The 18,436-nt window shown below is 41.7% G+C and overlaps 1 protein-coding gene across 2 annotated transcripts in view; it reads left to right on the forward strand.

Moving 5' to 3' along the window:
* mrtfba (myocardin related transcription factor Ba) overlaps positions 1 to 14,028 on the forward strand; it is a 29,937-nt gene extending 15,909 nt beyond the window's left edge. The window contains exons 4-17 of one of the 2 annotated variants that reach the window (XM_084740991.1): positions 1,961 to 2,026; positions 2,204 to 2,259; positions 2,413 to 2,488; positions 3,553 to 3,714; positions 3,899 to 4,074; positions 4,994 to 5,134; positions 5,238 to 5,485; positions 6,788 to 6,959; positions 8,468 to 9,532; positions 9,621 to 9,743; positions 10,677 to 10,826; positions 11,005 to 11,124; positions 11,338 to 11,398; positions 11,660 to 14,028. In XM_084740991.1, coding sequence (XP_084597117.1) covers positions 1,961 to 2,026; positions 2,204 to 2,259; positions 2,413 to 2,488; positions 3,553 to 3,714; positions 3,899 to 4,074; positions 4,994 to 5,134; positions 5,238 to 5,485; positions 6,788 to 6,959; positions 8,468 to 9,532; positions 9,621 to 9,743; positions 10,677 to 10,826; positions 11,005 to 11,124; positions 11,338 to 11,398; positions 11,660 to 12,174 — 3,131 coding nt within the window. In that variant the 3' untranslated portion in view covers positions 12,175 to 14,028. Of the gene's footprint in view, positions 1 to 1,960; positions 2,027 to 2,203; positions 2,260 to 2,412; positions 2,489 to 3,552; positions 3,715 to 3,898; positions 4,075 to 4,993; positions 5,135 to 5,237; positions 5,486 to 6,787; positions 6,960 to 8,467; positions 9,533 to 9,620; positions 9,744 to 10,676; positions 10,827 to 10,989; positions 11,125 to 11,337; positions 11,399 to 11,659 lie in introns of both variants that reach the window. The other variant, XM_084740990.1, reaches the window with a different exon arrangement.
* Positions 14,029 to 18,436: the final 4,408 nt, after the last annotated feature.

The following is an 18,436-nucleotide window of genomic DNA, read 5'->3' on the forward strand; positions in this document are numbered from 1 at the left end:
TTTTGGACTGCTCTGTGTAAAACAATGGCCTGCATGGAGGTAGAGACACTCAGTGGCTGCTGCACTGGTTTCAGAGCAGGTGAGCACTACTCTTCCTTGTTGTTGCTGTCATGCTTATTGTTCAAGCCAAGTGAGCTAGTGCTGTTGCAAGCTTGTCCGTGGGAGCTGTACCATGAAGTATGCTCAGTATAGCCAGGCTTCCTTTGCATGAGCTGGTTCGAGAAAACCTAAAACCCCAGCCTTGTTAACACAGGCTTTCTTCATCGGGTTCTGTGCACGTTGCCATAAAAAGGAGTGTTTCGTGTGTTGTTTGACTCTTCTGCACAAGTTGGAACTGATCACTTTCCACCTACTTCAGTCAAGACAAACAGGTTGTTATAAAGGAGAGCTATGAAAAATCTAAAAAAAAATATTTTACAACAAAAAGCAACACTGGAATGCTGGCAGAAATAAATGGTAGAGATTGAGAGAGCATTCAGTTGATTTGTAATTTTCTAACATGACAGCTGCACATTAGAGCTGCTAATCTTTAAACTTGATGGAGCAGATTAAAACATGATACTTTTAAAAAGCATTTAGGTCTGACATAATGAAGGATGTGAGAAAATCACTTAGGTTTTTTGCCAGATCAAAGTGAAATGAATTTTATTATCTGAATATTATCATAAATACCAATAGACTAATCGGTTTTCTAATGTGTGTTCTGAGCTGCGTTGCAGTGCAAAACATACCTAGCAGCAATCAGGATCAAGCATAAACACATCATGCAACGTGGACCATAGCTGCTTCATCAGTCTTTTAGACTACGTATAATCTGCTGTGTAAATTTTCAATGAGTTTGTAAGAACCGAAGCAAACAAGACAAAATATTCCTGCGTCACCAACTGAATGCAAGTAGGTTCATGTTGCAGTGTGATGCATGCAGGTCATGCTGTTGCAAGTAGGCCGACAGGCCGTCTTCATTTGGTGACATTTCAACTGTATGGCTCAGCAAGTATGCATATAAGACGTATTCCCTCAGCTCAGAATCTATATCCCTCACAAGAAATATGGTAAGAAAAAGAAAGGTGTTGAACTTTTAACAGCTGATTTAAACCAAAACTCTGAATATAACCTCCTCTGGACCAGTTTGTGTGTTCAGCACAAGTTACCATGGTGATCTAGCCAGTTTAAAAGAGAGCTGCCTTCATGACAGTGAAAACTCTGACAGTAGACTCAAAATACTTTGCTAACCCACTAATGTCGCATTATAGTGCACCCTCTGGAGTTCAGGAAGTGAAGGCTAATAAATCATCTTTTATGGGAAGATAATAACTTTCATACCCAACTTTGTAACAGATGCAAATAAAGACAGAATAAATGGCAGTGAAATCATATCTATTATTTTGGGCATGGATGTCTGTCTTTGCCTCTTGTGATTGCCTTGTCCTCTTGTTTTGTTTTCGGGTAGCATGGGTCCAAATGTTAAAAGTGCATAATAACAAATGAGGAATGAAGTTCTACTTGGTAGCGCTCAGGAATGAAGTTACACAAATATCCCACAAGACAGGACCAACTATTTCCAGCTAAAGTCTCCTCTGCAGGTTTTAATACCAGCATGGGAATAGCTGGTACATTTTGTGTGTAATCAATGTTTTAAAAAAATCTGGTTGCGTCATAAGATAACTTGACACTTGGCTAAGTGGCTCATTAAGCATGACGTTATCGTAGGTTGTCAACGTAATGACTGCAGAGCAGGATGTGAGTGATAGATCAGTGGGTGGGGAGAGGTTAGTTTGTGGTCACCCTCTCAGTATGACCTAATTTTCTTCCCTATTTTATTTACCCTTTTTATTTTTATGAACTACCTCATCTGTTTGTTCTCCTTTACTGCTTTCCCTCATACACTTCCTCTTTTTACATTACAATTAAAATGCTTCTGTTTTTCTTCTATAATGTTTTGTTTCAATTTTGTTTTCAGTGCTGCAGTTGAGGCTTCAGCAGAGGCGAACCCGGGAGCAGCTGGTGGAGCAGGGCATCATGCCACGTGAGTATCAGCACTGCCAGTTGTCCATCACTCACCAAAAAGCTAATGCAGCGTGGGCGTGAATATGATAACAAACTCTGACCCCGATAGCAGAAATAATAAACATGTTTGCTCTATTTTTTCATCTAAATCATTTGTCTCCAAACTTGTGCAAATAAAAATGTTTGCGTGTTGCAGCTCTGAAGAGCCCCGCGGCTTTCCATGGGCAGATTCGCAGCTTGGAGAGAGCCAGGGTAAGGCAACACTAATCCTCTCCCATGGAAATAAAGTTCTAAATATGAATTTGAGAAGCAGAAGAAAAGCACTCCTGGACCGTTATGTTCCTCAGTGCCGCAGAAAAGAACAAGACATTTAGATGATTTAATGGCTGTTCTGTTTCTCTTTAGACTGAGAATTTCCTCAAGCACAAGATCCGCAGTCGTCCAGAAAGAGCAGAGCTGGTCAGGATGCACATCTTGCAAGGTACTGGTCATTCTCTACGTCTCACCATGTACACTTATTGTGTCAGTTACTATTCACTGTTGACCGTTTAGATAAAGCATTAGAATAAAAAGACTGCCCTTAGCAGAGGAAGGAATAGGAAGCCCTATTCTCCCCATGATGTTTGTACCTAATCTCGTGGGGTGGCACAATTAATCAGATATATGCCTTCACACAATTAAGTGACAATGATAGACGGCAATGTTTATGTTTAAAATGCATGTGCTGCTCATAGACAACACTGCTGCATGTGAAGGACTTTGAAACTAACAGCCAGCCACACTGCAGCAGCAATATATGCAAAATTTCCTGGATGTTGGCTGCCATCCAGAGTAGAAGATTAATATACAACATAGTGCAGACGGGCAAAACGAAAATCAGATGTTTAGATCAGTATTTTGTTTTAAGGCATGTAATGTAAAGCAAGAACAAATTATATGCAAAGGGTGCACGAGATGTGTGTCTGTGCAGCAAAGCAACACAACTAACTTGTTCAATCATTTGAAAAAACACCACAAACTGCAGTACAATGAATGCATGAAGGCTACGAAAAATAACATCGCTAACGTTACCTCACTGAATCATCAGTGTCAACTCAGACATCCAGACAAGTGTTTGCTGTACAACGTGTCATGATATGAATGTATCAGAACGTGAAAGTCATGCTTTTTTCATTTAATTGTGGTTTTGAAAAAGAGGTTTCGATGTATATTTTGCTTATAGAATAGATGCACAGAGAGCAGGGGCCGATCTTTTGATGCACAGATTTGTACATTAGCAACATGGATTTGAAAGTGGTGCTCTGTTTATTGAAATGTGAAAGTGCAATAAAAAGAGTTTGTTAATAATTGTACTAAATAATCATTTTCTCAATATTTATCAAAATAATTGTGATTATCATTTTGAAAATAATCACGCAGCCCTAACATCTGAACAGAATTAAAACTGATGCCAGACACGGTGCCGTGAACAAATATTTCCCCAACAAGACATCAACAAGCAGACAAAATACAGTGTATGTGTGACGTTGTTTTTCTGTTCCCCAGAGACTGGAGCAGAACCGTCACTACAGGCCACCCAGATGAGGCTGAAGAGGGCCCGGCTTGCTGACAACCTGAACGAGAAGATCGCCCAGAGACCCGGCCCCATGGAGCTGGTTGAGAAGAACATCCTACCTGTGGATTCGACTCTTAAACAGGCCATCATCGGTGAGAGACAGAGACAATTAAATGGTTAATGTTGTTATATTTGCATTCGGTGCTTTAGGAGCATTTCTGCCAAAACTGACTCTATCAGGAAGAGGTCTTTGTTTGGTCAAACATACAGGGAATTGGATAGAAAAGATGATTAACGTTAACTGATTGGTTAAGTAGTGGATTTTTTGTCTCTCAGTGGGTCAGGTGAACTATCCTAAAGTGTTGGATGAAGACAGTGGTGATGCCCTGTCTCCAGAGCAGCCGGCCAGCCAGGAATCTCAGGGTTCTGTCCCGTCTCCAGCTGAGAGCAAAGCGCCAGAGACACCGTCTCCAGCCCCGGCACCGCAACCACTACCCAACACCATGGTGCAGGTCAGATACAGGACCAGTAATACTTGTGTTTGTGTATGCCTTCTTATCCAGTAGCTCCAGATTTTTGTAATTTGATCTGATCTGATTGGTCTGATTGTATTTAACAATGTTGAGATTTTCAAGGGATAGTTTGGATTTTTTGAAGTGGAGTCTAATGAGGAACTGGTCGGTATACCGCCTACAGTAGATGGTGGTCGGCATCCCTGCTTTACAGAAACAACAGCGTAGAAAACTAAGCAAAAACTGCTGTGGACAGGGTCAGCAGCCAAACAAATTTTAGCCAACTAAAAAAAGTCCCATCCAAAGAAGTCATTATCATTTTAAGTCAACACTATATTAAGAATATTTTCACTGCTGTACCTGCCTGCCAGATGGCTTTTTCTCACAGTAAACTGAAGTTAAATCTCTCGTTATGTTGCTGGTCTACCGCTGCCTTGATATGTTTGTTTGTTTTTGTTGTTGTGTGACTTTGGTTTTTTAAAGGGTTAGTTCAGATTCACCAAAGTTACACAATAACAGAAACAAACTGACTTATCAGTGCAGCAGTGGATGAGCAGCTCTTGTGCTCTGCCAAGTAAAATGACAACTTGTGTTTTTTTCAATGGAGACTGGTGGCTTTGGAGAGAGCGATATTTGGCTTACATAACGATGTCTGATGACATGGTAAAGCTGTGAAAATATTCTAAATATAGGAAACACTTAAACTGATGTTGATATTTTTTAGGTTGGCCTTTTTTTAGGTGCTAAAATGCATTTTGTTGCAGACTCTGTCCACAGCAGTACACTGCTTAGCTTCCTACACCAGTACTCCTGACTATGGATAACTACCTCATACAACCCCACTTCAAAAAATCGGAACTGTCTCTTTAAGTGTGTGCTTTGCAGTTACAAGTGTCTTTTTGTGATGATTCTTCTTCAGGCCTTCCCAGTTGCTACACAAGCAACAGACTTTTTGAAAGTGATCTCTACCAATGAGATGCCTGCCAGCCGCCCAGCTGTCACTCCCGCACAGCCAGTCACCACAGCTGTTCCTTCAAAACCAGGCCCAACACTGGTCAAAGTAAGAGCATTTATTTCTAAATATATAACATCACCTGGTTCTGCAATATTTGAATGCTGCTAGATTTTAAAAAAAATGTATATTCTGTTTCCTCCCACAACAGCAAAGCCAGCAGAAGACGGTCTCAGAGAAGAGCCGCAGTAAGAAGGGCAAAGAGCCCAAGCCCAGGGTGAAAAAGCTCAAGTACCACCAGTATGTTCCCCCCGACCAGAAGCAGGAAGCCAGTGAAGCACCAATGGACTCTTCTTATGCTCGACTACTGCAGCAGCAGCAGCTGTTCCTCCAGCTGCAGATCCTCAGCCAGCAACAGCAGCACTACAACTACCAGACTATACTACCAGCACCACTTAAGTACGCATATAAAACATTATGGCTGGGTTGCATTAACAATGATTAATTGTTAATCCAGATTAAATCATGCTTTAGCACCAAACTTTTAAATAAGTGCAAAATTAAGAAGGATTCAATTTAAACATCTCTTTGAAAGTTTTTACTTTAAACCTAGATTGAATTTAAAATGTGATCCTGTATTCACTTAAAACTTCGATCTGAGGAGATTTAACTTTTAAAATAGCTGCCTTCTGAGATGGATTGAGAAAAATAATCAAGTCCTTGAGAGAAAGTTAAAGGACAAACTCAACCCAATAGAGTTTTATGAAGTGTCTCTTCCTTCTTGAAACTCCAATTGATAGCAAGTTTTTTTTCTGAATGGAAAGGAAATAAGAGTTTCTCAGCCAAGCCATCACAAGAAGGGTAGGTAACTAAGTTTTTAGTTAGATAGCAAACAATGTTATGTTTAGCTACCTTTTTGCTAGCTTGTAGAAATTGCAACAGTTTTGCGAGAATGCAAATTAACTTTTTAGCTTCCCAGGGAACAATTTAACATTTTGTTAATTTTTTAGATAGCTAGCAGACAATGCCATGTTTTGTTGAGGAATACAGAGCAGCCAAAGTGATTTTCCTCTCTTTTATACTAACTAGATCCAGTCACCATTAGAGTTTACTTCACTAAACTTGGATTCACTAAAGTATGATTAGTTTTTAATTGTGCAGGAGAACAATTGTATTGTTTTATTTCTACCAATGTCCCAGAGAGTTTTATGGATGTATGTTTTTCAAGCCTTCACCACTACTGTTTGTTCTGTAAAAAAAAAAAGTCTTTTTCCATCTAAACTGGTTTGGCTTGCCTATCTGAAAACACCTGAAAGCAAGCCAACGACCCAGAGGGCCATTAGCTAGTTTCCAATAACAACTCTGTGTCTAATCATATTAATAACTAACAGGATGTTGTTTCACCAGCTGCTGTGTTCATGAATGTCCTCACAGCAGCGGCACGGCCGAGCTCCCTTTGAACTGTGCTCGCTCACTGTGGTTTGGTTGACTGGCTTTGTTAGTGAGGCGCAGGGCACAGGATGGATGGTCTGTTCATATTGGGAACAGATTTCCTCCCTCTCTTTCCTGTCTCTTTGTTTTCCCTCTATTTCTCTCTATTCAGTGATCTCTCCAATAATACTCTTTTGTCCACCTTCCCTCTCTCTCTCCCACCTCCTCTTCCTCTTGTTCTGTTTCTTATTTATGTGATACAGAAGTATTGTCAATGATTTCCTGAAGTAACAATGACCTCCTCTTTTTCTTGTTTGTTTCTTCCTGCAGACCCGTGGCGGAGGGTCAGAGCACCAGCGCCAGCGGCCTGCAGACCTCCATCGTGGTGTCTTTACCCACTGCACCTCCACCTCCCCCTGTGGCTCAGGCTCAAGCTCGTCCAAACAACTCACTCTCAAACCGCAAGCCAGGAGTCCTGCCTGCCAACCTGGAGGAGATGAAGGTATTTGGAAACCCACATGTACCAGCAAACCCTTCACCCTTGTAGCTTGGAACAGCATGCCCCAGCAGCGTAGAAATCACAGTTCTGATTTTGAGCTACAGAGATGTAACTACTCGACTGTTAACACTGCTGAACTGTGTCAAGATATTACACCGCCAGTACATGAATGTTTTCAGATGCCTGACAACTCCACATAAGCTCTAACAAGGTTTTGTCTAGTCAACAGAGGTGTCCTAAAGTGATGATATCCTGATTGTACAACATAGTATTTATATTCTTACATGCTTTACACCTAAATTATTAATAATAATCATTATTCATTGTTATTTCTGATTCTTTTTTGAATGACATTTAACTGACTGAATGTAGGCCAGACGGTAAACAAACTGAACACATGAATAACAACTGCTGCATTTTTCAGAAGTCCAGTTAGAGAAAATATCCAAAAGCAAAGGTCTGTAACATCATAATGTCGGACTTGCTCTGTCATATATATTGAAGTAGTTATGGTTAGGAGAGGATAGCCTGTTCCTGAGTAAATGCTTTTTTTGTGCTAAGCCAAGTGAACATTTGTTAGCATGTTGTCAGGCAGTGAATAAATGTGTTGGGATTCTAGTAGGTGATCACATTAGACTCTTTGTTTAAAATAAGTTTGCTTATTTTCTGTGGATTTGAGTGGATATGTTTGCTCAAAGATGGCTTGTGCTTTGTCTTGTAGTAGCGCCTCATTTTACTGGTTTTAATTTTAGCTACAGCCTCAAAACATACAAGACACACATATTTGAACTGCTCATGGAAAGAGTGAACTTGAAAGAGTGTCTATTTGTGATTAAATGCTCTGTTGTCACGTCTACTTCTTTTGTTAGAGTTCGGCATGTGAAATTACTTTTCTCTGACTCACTTATTTCCTTGATTGTCTCTTGTCTCTTCTCTTCCTGTGTGAGTGTACCTCACTTACTGACTAAAGTCACAGTGCCTATCAGTATGCACAGATTTGATTAGCTGAGTAGCATCATGTGAGGTGGTGACAACACATACAGTTGGCCTGTGAGCTTCCTGGGCAACAAACCAGTGCCATAAAGGCTAGAAAAGTTGCTCTGGTTCAAGTAGAGATGCTCCCTCAAAATGTCTCTTTCAGATTGGTCCACTTGCACAAATTCAACCATGTACAATATTGACTCACACACAAAGTATCATCTTATCAAAAGTCCTCTTTAACTTACAGGATGGCTTTTATATGGCTACACATTTTAAACAGTATATTTGAATCCACATCCAGCATGGAAGGAGCATAGCCAGCTGTTTCCCTCTGTTTCCCTCTGTGCTAAGCTAACTGGCGCCTGGCTGCAGCTTCACATTTAACAAACAGATATGAGAGGGGTATCAATTTTCTCATCTTACTCCTGGCCAAAAAAGCCAAAGTGTTGAACTGTTCCTTTAAAGTCAGCTGCACTTCTCCTCTAACGCTGGTCTGAAGTTGATGATAAATGATGTTTCTATTTGTCCAGGTGGCTGAGCTCAAACTGGAGCTGAAGCTGCGTGGCCTCCCTGTGTCGGGAACAAAGACTGATCTGATAGAAAGACTGAAGCCTTTCCAGGACAATCCCAGCACCCCCGCAACCACAACCATTCCTGCTACTGCCACCACCACCCTCACCCCTGTCCCCATGGAGGTCACCAGCACCACCACCACCCCTGCTATAGTCCTCCCAGTCCAGCAAGTGGCTACGGAGAGCATGAACCCCACACCGCCGGTCTCACCCACCCCCATTGATCCCTCTGCCCTGCAGCAGGATGTAGGCTCATCTGAGATGCCTTCTGAAATACAAATGGTGACTTCTGGCTGGATGGGTCCACATTCTTCACCTCACCCAACTGTCCAAGTCCCAGAGGAAAAGGACAGGAGACTCCACGAGAAGGAGCGGCAGATAGAAGAGTTGATGAGAAAGCTGGAGCAGGAGCAGCGGCTGGTGGAGGCACTGAAGATGCAGCTGGAGGTAGAGAAGAGGGCTAGCACCACTGACTCTGCCTCTGTATCTCCCAAAGTCACCTCCGTACCTGCCCGGACCCCCGTTCCTGCTGTCCTCAACACAAATGTCGTGAAAATGGAGGGTGCAGTCCTGTCAAACTGTTCATCCACTGCAGCTACAATCCCCAACTCCATCCTGGGCTCCCAGGCTCTCTCCACACTGCCAACCGTGGTCAAGCTGGAGGATGTGACTGTTTCCTCTGGCAAGCCGCTCCAGCTTCAGACCCAAACTCAGCTCATCACCCAGATCCAACCCCAAGCGCAGCCCCAAGTAGCCACCAGCCCACAGCTACTCCCCAACTCGCAGAGAAGTCCTAAGCCCCAGCCCCAACCCGCTGCCCCCGGCCTGCAGCAGTTTTTCATCAGCCACACAGGTGGAGTCTCCCAGGTGCTCGGTCAGCCTCAGACCCTGTTAACCACGTCTGGTCAGCCTCAGACTCTTCTGACCACGACCGGCCAGACTGCAACCCAGATCCTCCTCCCAGTGTCACTACCCAACAACGCTACTGCGATCCAGCTTCCGAGCACCACTGTCAGCCTGCAGGTGAGATTCCAATGAAGTAGGAATAATGGGGTGTCAAACTGTCTTATCTTGCAGAAATATGTCATTACACGTTTTCCTCTTATCTCAGCCTGTTCTTCAGGCCACAGTCTCAAATCCAGGGCTGGTCCAGGCCCCAGTTCCTCAGCTGCAAACCACTAAGATGGAGACGGCACCCAGCCAGCAGGTGACCAACAACAACCAGTTGCTTCAGGTTAGTCATGGCACATAACCAGTTGCATTTCTGTGAGAAATTGTTCTACAGTGTCCGTTCAGTAATTTGTCAGTTTGCCGTTTCAAACAATAATGTGATCTGTCACTGCCATATTTGTTCTTGAAGTGTATTAAACAATCCTGAAATCTAAAATCAATTTATTGTTACATCACTATTGTCAATTTATTTGTTGATTTTTTTTTTCACAAATTAATTAACTGTTTGTACTACAGAATGTCAGAAATTAGAGGGAAATGCTATTATGAATTTCCCAGAGACCAAGGGGACATATTTATATTGACAGTTTTATCCAATGTTCAGCCTGGAATGCAAAGATACTTCATTTACAATGATGTAAAACAGAAAAACTTGTTCAAGAAATTACTTAAACCATTAAATGACTGTCAAAAATGTTGTTCTATTTGTTTCAGCAGTAGATGTGACATGCGATTTTTAAAATTTTTTTATAACCACAGTCAATACTCTTATTTAACAATGTCATGTGTCAAGTTTACTGTCAAGACCTCATGTATTAGTCATGGTCATATCTCTTTGTAGAAACATATTTACTTTCAAATTGAATAAAAATTGAAAATCCAGTGGGTTAGCGGTGTCACAAGATAATTAAGATAATTGCGTTTAATTAATGAAACTATACTCTTCCCACTCCTGCCACTCTATGTGAGAGCTAAAAAGTGCGTTTGTGAAACAAGCCTCATTTGCTGTACTTTCAGTTCCTCCTTAAAAAAACAAAACAGCTGCATTTGTTTTTGTTGAGGCCCACGACATATTTATGGCATCTGTGCCTTATTTCCTTGGTGGTTTTTGAAAGGGAATTTTTGTGTCTTTTTATATCTCTCTGTTTCGCTGCTATGATGTCAGTCCTTTGAGACACGATGGACTGATGTGAGACACTGTCTTGTGTTTTCACAGACTCTGACTATGTGCAATAACACTACTGGTTTGGAGAACCAGACTAGACCTGAGATGAATCCTCAGTGTGTCCTGAGAAGCTCCCCAGAGAACAGAATCTCTCCACGGGCTTCACCCAACCACCACATTTCTAATGGACCCTTCAATAAGGTATCAGTTATTACTGAGGGGAAGGGGATTACCTTTAGTTCAGTCTATGCTAATTACTGGATGCTTTTTCAGAACATGTACTGTTTCATTTGAGCAACTTTCACAACTTTGCTGTGTTGTTAATTCCGCCTGTGTTGTCTTCATCTCTCTCTTATCCATCCAGTCTCCTTCTCCCCAGCCTGCCTTCATCCTTCAGCCCACCTCCCTTGTTACTCAGCCTCCCAAGACAAGAGAGCCTCCCCGCTATGAGGAGGCTGTCAAACAGACCCGCAACTTGCAAGTCAACAATGTTTCACAGGTTAGATGCACGTCAGGCACAACTGAATTACACACGCATACCACTAGGCACCACTCAAACCATGCCGCACATTCCTCCAGCAGTTCTCAGCTGCTGGATGCCTCAGAATACAAAAAAGCATAAAAATGTATGAGTCTATTTTCAGTTTTCCAGCCTGTTTCACTTCTGGTGAACCAGCTTCAAGTCTCTCAACCTCATTGACTGTCCTTTCAGGTTCCCACGGCAACCAGCCAGCAAATGGATGATTTGTTCGACATTCTTATAGAGAGTGGAGGTAAGGAGGTGCTCACTCACAGAACAAAACCGGGATATTGGGTTTAGTATGAGCATGATTTAAACATTCTGGTCTCAGATGCTGAGGAAATGGCAATGTAAGCAGCTCTGTTTTACATTTCATGACATTACATTTTATTTTAATAAGAATTGTACTGATTATGAGTAATATTAGCCTTTTCAGTAACAGATAAATGGTTGAAATAGTTCGATAAAAATAATGGATAATAATCCATATTTTTATCTCTTGTCTCGCTTCCAGAAATCACTCCATTTATTCAACAGGACACTGCTGCATCTCTCATTAAGACCCTTCCAGTCACAGCAAACATCACCACCCTGCCAGTCAACACTGCTCTCTCCAGGCCGCCTCCACAGATCCAGGTGGCCCCTCCACCCACCCTGAACCCTATCATCGGTCAAAGCCTGCCCAGCCTCTCCTCGTTGGCCACAGACAATCAACTGGAGGCCTTTCTGGAGGGCACGCTGGCCGGTACGCCGCCAGCGTCAGACCCACGCACACAGGGCCTGATGGAGGAGCTGCAGGCCCAGCTGATGGACCAACAACCCTACTCGCCCATGGACACATCAGACCTGTCCTTCTGCGACTCCTCCTCGCCCCCCTCCTCGCTCAACATGGGCCTGTCCGACCCGGGCCTGGACAATATGGAGTGGCTGGACCTCACCATGCCACCAGGTCCCGCTGGCGCACTCACACCACTGGGAATCCCAACGGACTTCCTCGATGCACATGACCTGCAGCTGCACTGGGACTGATGGAGCGACGGATGAAAGAAAAAGAAAGTCAAGGGAGTTGGCGGAGCTGCTGAGCCAGAAGAAAGGCAAGGATGGATGGGTGAAGAGAAGAAGAAGAAGAAAAAGAAAGGGATTGACATCCGCAAAGAGGATGCGCTTTGAGATTTTAAATAAGGAAGAAAAAGGAGGAGAAAACATGGCAGTTCTGTGCCATTTCACAGTACATCCATACCATCTGTAATATTCCCACTATAATACAGTAAGAGACACTGTACAGGCAGTGCACTGATTCAAGTTGAACTACAAGCAGGAGTTTGCACAGCTTTAATAGAGGGTCTGTTACGGCTGAACAGCCTGAATAACGTCATCACTAAGGTGATCGCGGTCGCCTGTAGTATTAGTGATTAAGAGATTGAGTAGACTTTTTCAGTGTCTGGTGTCACGATTTTAATGATCACACACAGAGATGTGGAGACGAAACCAAATGAATACTGGTAGCACAGACAGTTTGTAAATACTCTCAAAACTACACTAATACGATTTGACTGTGCCTCGCATGGGGTACCAGAAATAGTGTTGATGGCTGATTGTTTCTACAGGAGGTTTGGCTCGGTGGCTGTCAGTGAACACTGCATCTATTTTTCTTCATGAGCACAGTAACTACAAGGAAAATGGTTCATAAATGCATGCATGCGTACTTCTGCAGATGGTCTGGTGTGAAGACCTTTGTTCTGCTGAAGCATACTGTGCCATACAAGGCTATAAAATTCGGTCGTTACAACACAATAACTGCCACCCTAAATGAGAGTTCACAGGCTAAAGATGAAATCTAGTTGTAATAAAAAAAAGGCTTGATGCTTGGTCTGAGACATCAGAGCAGCCACAGATACTCATCACCTCACCTGGGACAACTTAGACTAAACTAATCTAAGTGCATTGAGGACTTGCACCAGCCTGTCAAATTCATTTGTTCCCTTTATGACAAGAAGCCAGACGTGCTCAGTCGGTCACCAAGCCAGATTTTAAAGGGATTCCTTAAGCCTCCGTTCACACTGGCCCAGTCTACCACAAACTGTAGATTATATGTTTGCTGACTAATCTGATATGTCGTATCAGATGTGACTGTTTTCTTCTGACTTGTCGCGACCCGTGCGGTCAAGCTGATGAACCAATGACTCTAAAAGAACAAAGACTTCGACTTTAGTCGGAAGACGAGAGGAGCAAGCTCCTCCATCTACGTGAGAGCTATGCACTAAAGAGGCACAGCGATCCGACGACGCGCCTCATTCACCTCAGAACAAAGGAAATGTGAACTCTGCATATCCAAGGTGATCGTCAATATGAAGTGATCAATATGGCTGTGATCGTGTGGCCAAATGCTCCAGAGATACTGCAGTTGTCCAAGTATCTTCTTCTGAATGTAATTTTGAAAAGATCAAACAATGGGACTTAACTCACAAAGTTGGCAGCTTTTTTTCTTCTGATAGTGAACTGACGTGAACCGGTGGAAAAGGGAACAAATATCAGTTTATGACACATGAAGACACACACACACACATAATAGGTGTGAACAGTGTGTGTGTGTGTGTGCTGCGAGTTATATCAAGGAATGATGTCGTCTTTGGAGAAGGTGACCTTTATATCTAGCTGTCCTACAGTATCCCTGCACTTTGTCTTTGTGTGTGTGTGTGTGAGTGTGTTTGTGTAAGGATGGGAAATTACTGCATTACTGGGCAACAAGCATGTTAGTTAAAGGGGTAGTTCGGATTATTTGAAGTGAGGTTGTATGAGGTTGTTATTGATCGTCGGTGTGTTTTCGCTACAGTAGATGGTGGTCGACACGCCTCCATTTTTGAGAAGCAGACAGAAGTAACTGCTGCTCTGAACAGGGTCAGCAACAAGAAGTATTTCAAAAATCCACCAAAAAAATCAATATCAGTTTAAGTGTACGCTTTATGTAGAAACTTCAAACTTTGAGCAACATCAGTAATTTTAACTTACAGAAAACAGGAGTTGCTGATGTACTGCTGCCATGATCTTAGGTTGTTTGCATCGTTGTTTGAATTTGCTGAATCTGTGTAATTATTTGAAAACAGAAATGCAAATGCTGTCACAAAAGTTGTAGTTGTGTAGCTGGAAACAAGGCAATCTGAGTGACTTCCTTAAGATGTTGATTGAAAGAGAATGCAGGATCAAAGGTAACACCAAGATTCTTCACAGCTGAGAAATCACAATTAGAGGTGGACGTCTAGATTTGTAATTTGAGAAGACAGCTGTCTATTGTCAGTTAGTCCATAACTGCATATAATTTGATCAAGAGGTGACATATATAGATAGAAAAGTAAAGGGCCAAGAATAGATCCCTGAGCTACATCAGCAAATATTGACATGTTGTTTTTGCAGGGGACACACTTTGTTCTTTTAGATGGATAGAAAAGCCAAATTGACTTTCGACTCAATCTCGGACTGTATTATGATCTATAGCATCATACGCTGCACTGGGGTGGAATTTAAGCAGTAATAAGTAAAATCTCATTAACCACTTTACTAAGAGAAGCTTCAGTGGAATGACAGGCCCTGAAAGCTTATTGAAACGGCTCAAAAAGATTGTTGTGAATTAAATCAGCTGAATGCTGAAACTCGATTTTCTGTAGGACTTCTGAAAAGAATGGAAGGGTAGAGGCTGGTCGATACTTATTTAGAGAAGCCAGATCGAGATTTAGTTTCTTAAGTAACTGTTTAACCGCAGCAGTCTTTAAGCTGGTAGGAAGAGTAGCAGTCATAAGTGATACCTTTACAATATTCAGTATTGTAGGGCTCGTGTATGGAAAGAGATCCTTAAAAAGATTAGGGAGGCAGGTAGGCAGGTTTCTCCAAACTGGGGGAGTGCATACCAGTACCAAGTACCTCATATAGCTCTTCATCAAATAATCCAAATTATTCTTTTAACAACTGGACTTTGCTGATAAGGTAGTCTGTTTTAACAGTCTAGTCATCAAGTGACGAAGCGTCATGTGGAGGAATCAGAATATTTTCAAGTAACATTTGGCTGATGAAACAGTCTTATCTTGATGAATCACTTACTGTGGCCTGCAGACAATGTTAGTTTCCTGACCTGAGTGGGCGTGTGAGAAACAAGAAGGCATGTTGTTGTCTGTGTACGTGTGTGTGTGCGCGAGTGCAAGTGCGAATGTGTGTGTGGATTTGTCGTCTTGTCTTTTTGCATGTACACCTGTGTCTCTGTGTGCATGATTGTGTTCACGTTTAATCTCGGGCTGTTTCGAGCTCTTTCTCAGCCGTCGCCCACAAGTTGTCTGAAGAAAATTTGCTAATATCTATAAAATGGAATCATTTTCTATCAAGTCGGCTTATTCAAAACTTCAAAAGGCTTCTGATGACTGTTTACTGTTTTTATCTGTGTTGTTCAGTTGGTGTCCTGCAGTCACAAACGCACAGGCACCTTTTGAGGTGTGATACACAGCGGGGCGTCGGTAAAGAGGGCTTCGCTTCTTTTAAAGCCGTCATGAATCCTAGATGTTTATTTTTTAATTGATTGCATCATATCCCACTCTGTGTTTCTTTTCAAACCTAAATGCTGAGTTACGGATTCAGTATCTCAGTTTAAATATTCTTTTGGGATTGATACAGTCTGACTGTATGGCACTTTGAAATAAGATTGCTTTTTTTTAATTGTCATTTTTAAATATCAGTCCAGTGAAATCACATTTACATTTTACATTTTAACCACTTTATTCTCTCATTTCATCCATGGGCACTAGAGGGCGTCGCCTCTCTTCTGTTGTGGCTCGACGGCACATTTTCAGTAACTGCAACTGTTTACTTCAGGGTCATTTCTTGCAGGAGAAAACCTTAATGGGGCTCTTTTTGTTGCATTTTAAATAAATCTAATTTCTTCCTGTGTAATGCTGATTGGCTGTTCACATCAGCAATAATGTTGTGACCTGAGCAAACTGACCGAGAGCCCTTTATGTCAGCACTGTCTTGTCGAAGAAGTGTGATGCTCTTTACTGCTGCACATATCATCAGATCAGGCCAAGACACATGGATGTGCCCAAATCTACAATGTTTGACCACCTGGAAGAGTTGCGCCAAATACTGCACAGACCTCCTCTGGGCTTTTTTTTTTTTTTGTATTTCAGTTTACTGTCTACAAACAAGTGTTTTAAGTGATAGTTTGGAGTATTTGAAGTGGGGTTGTATCAAATATTTATCAATAGTCAGCATTTTATTGACACTCGATGTCAGTTTGGAGAAACGGCACGAGTGCTGGTGTAGGAAGCCAAGTAATGAACTCCTGTGTACAGGATCGGCAGCAAAATGTGTTTTAGCCACCTAAAAAAACATTAAGTGTACACAATATTTAGGACATTTTCACCTCTTTGCTTTGCCATCAGATGGACATTTGCAGCCGGAAACCACCATCATTTAAACCAAAACCCAAAATTTTACCTTGCAGAAAATAGGAGTTGAAAACAGGAATTCTAACAGATCGAGGAAGCGATAAACCAGCAGCTTGTGTTTTTTGCAAGATAAAATCATTAATTTCACTCATGGAGTTTGGTTGGTTTGGGAAATGTGATATTTGGCTTTTATAGCAGTGGTTTCTCATCAGAAAAGAGTTTAAACTTTTTAGGCAGACCTTTTTTTTAAGTGGCCAGAATACCTTTTGTTGCCAACCCCATTCACAGCAGTTCAATGCTTAGCTTCTATTCTGGCACTCCTCTCTGCTTTTCACAAATGGGGCACATGCCGACCTCCATATACTACAGCTAATACACTGACAATAGTACTTCATAAAATCTCACTTCAAATAATCTGAACTATCCCTTTAAACCACCTGTTAAAGCCCCATTCAGAGACGGCCTCATTCTCCTGGTCACCTCTGGTTGGTGCACATTTGGTTCTGTTGTGTCGCGGGTGCACTGACCCCGGTGTACCTGCTTGCAGGTCTACTTGTATTCTGTTTAATTTTCCACATTGCTGCGAGTATTACATCCTCCACAGGATGAACAGTAAGAATCACTAGTTGATTCATGCGTATCTTAGAAGAGATGACGAGTTAATAGTGTTGTTTTTTTTTCCTTCAGTCTGTCTTTTTAAGGCTATCAAGTTTGATATTTTGTCGCCAAAAAGGCAGTGGAACATATTATCACGTTTTGTTATGTTTCTCACGTTTTTGTATTTATCACATTTTTTAGGGTGAAAAGTAAAAGAAAAAAAACATTTAATCTTGTTTTCATGCTTGTGTAAAATCTGTAAAAGAAGAGTTTGTGTGTATATTTTTGGTTTGCAGAGTTTTTCTCTTTTTATTTTTCATATCGGACGAACACAAACCTCTTGGCTGCAGTAAATCTGTGATTTACACTCGGATGTTTATGACACCACTTACCATTCGGCAACTGTGGTCGCTGACTGGCCACACAGGGACAGCTGAAAGCAATAATGGCTGCTCTCCCTTGATATACTGTACTGTATGTCAGATCCTGCCTTGATTTTATTCATGTAAGAGCTTTTACTACAGAGTAATACAGTTTAAAAGTTCAAAAGCACTTATATCAGAGTGGTTGAATGGGGGTTTGACGAATAAAAACCCTCTTATTTTAGAGGTTTGTGGAAGCACCGTCAGTCTGAAGAACCCCTAACGTCTTTACTTTCATAGTTGGAGTTAACAGGCGTTGGCTCAGCTCTACCACTTGTCCTCAATCACCTGCGCCATTTATCATCACGTAATTAGTGTACATTTGTCGGTGGAGAAGCTGAACTTCAGAACGGAGCTCTGTATGAAACGTTTTATTAAAACAACATGTACGTTGGGGACATTAGTGGAAGCACAGATGAGACGTTTCTCTACCCTCGTCAGTTAATTTACATCCTCCATCACAGCCGGGCCTCCTCTCTTATCTCCACCACCCATGCCATGCCTCTTGTTGTTTGTATGCCATATGTTTTGCACATTGTGTACATATTTATATAGATGTAATGCATATTTTTATACATGTGTAACATCCATGGGTTCTCTATTTTGTAAATACTCAAAAAGATGTATATAAGTACTGTATGCCTTTATGTGTCAATAAAATTTGGTGTACTGTGAAACGTGTCTGCAGAAGTTTATTACAGAATCATTTTTATAAACAGGGTTCGTATGTGTGCTGGAAATCCTTGAAAACAATTAATCATTTGTTAATTTTATTATTTCCAAGGTTTAAAAAGTGTTGCTGCTTGAAATTGTAATTGTGTTACTTTAATAAGAAATTACTCT

This window comes from Lutjanus erythropterus, chromosome 17 (assembly GCF_056507025.1).
Source record: "Lutjanus erythropterus isolate fLutEry1 chromosome 17, fLutEry1.hap2, whole genome shotgun sequence".
In the NCBI taxonomy this organism is placed as follows: Eukaryota; Metazoa; Chordata; class Actinopteri; order Lutjaniformes; family Lutjanidae; genus Lutjanus; species Lutjanus erythropterus.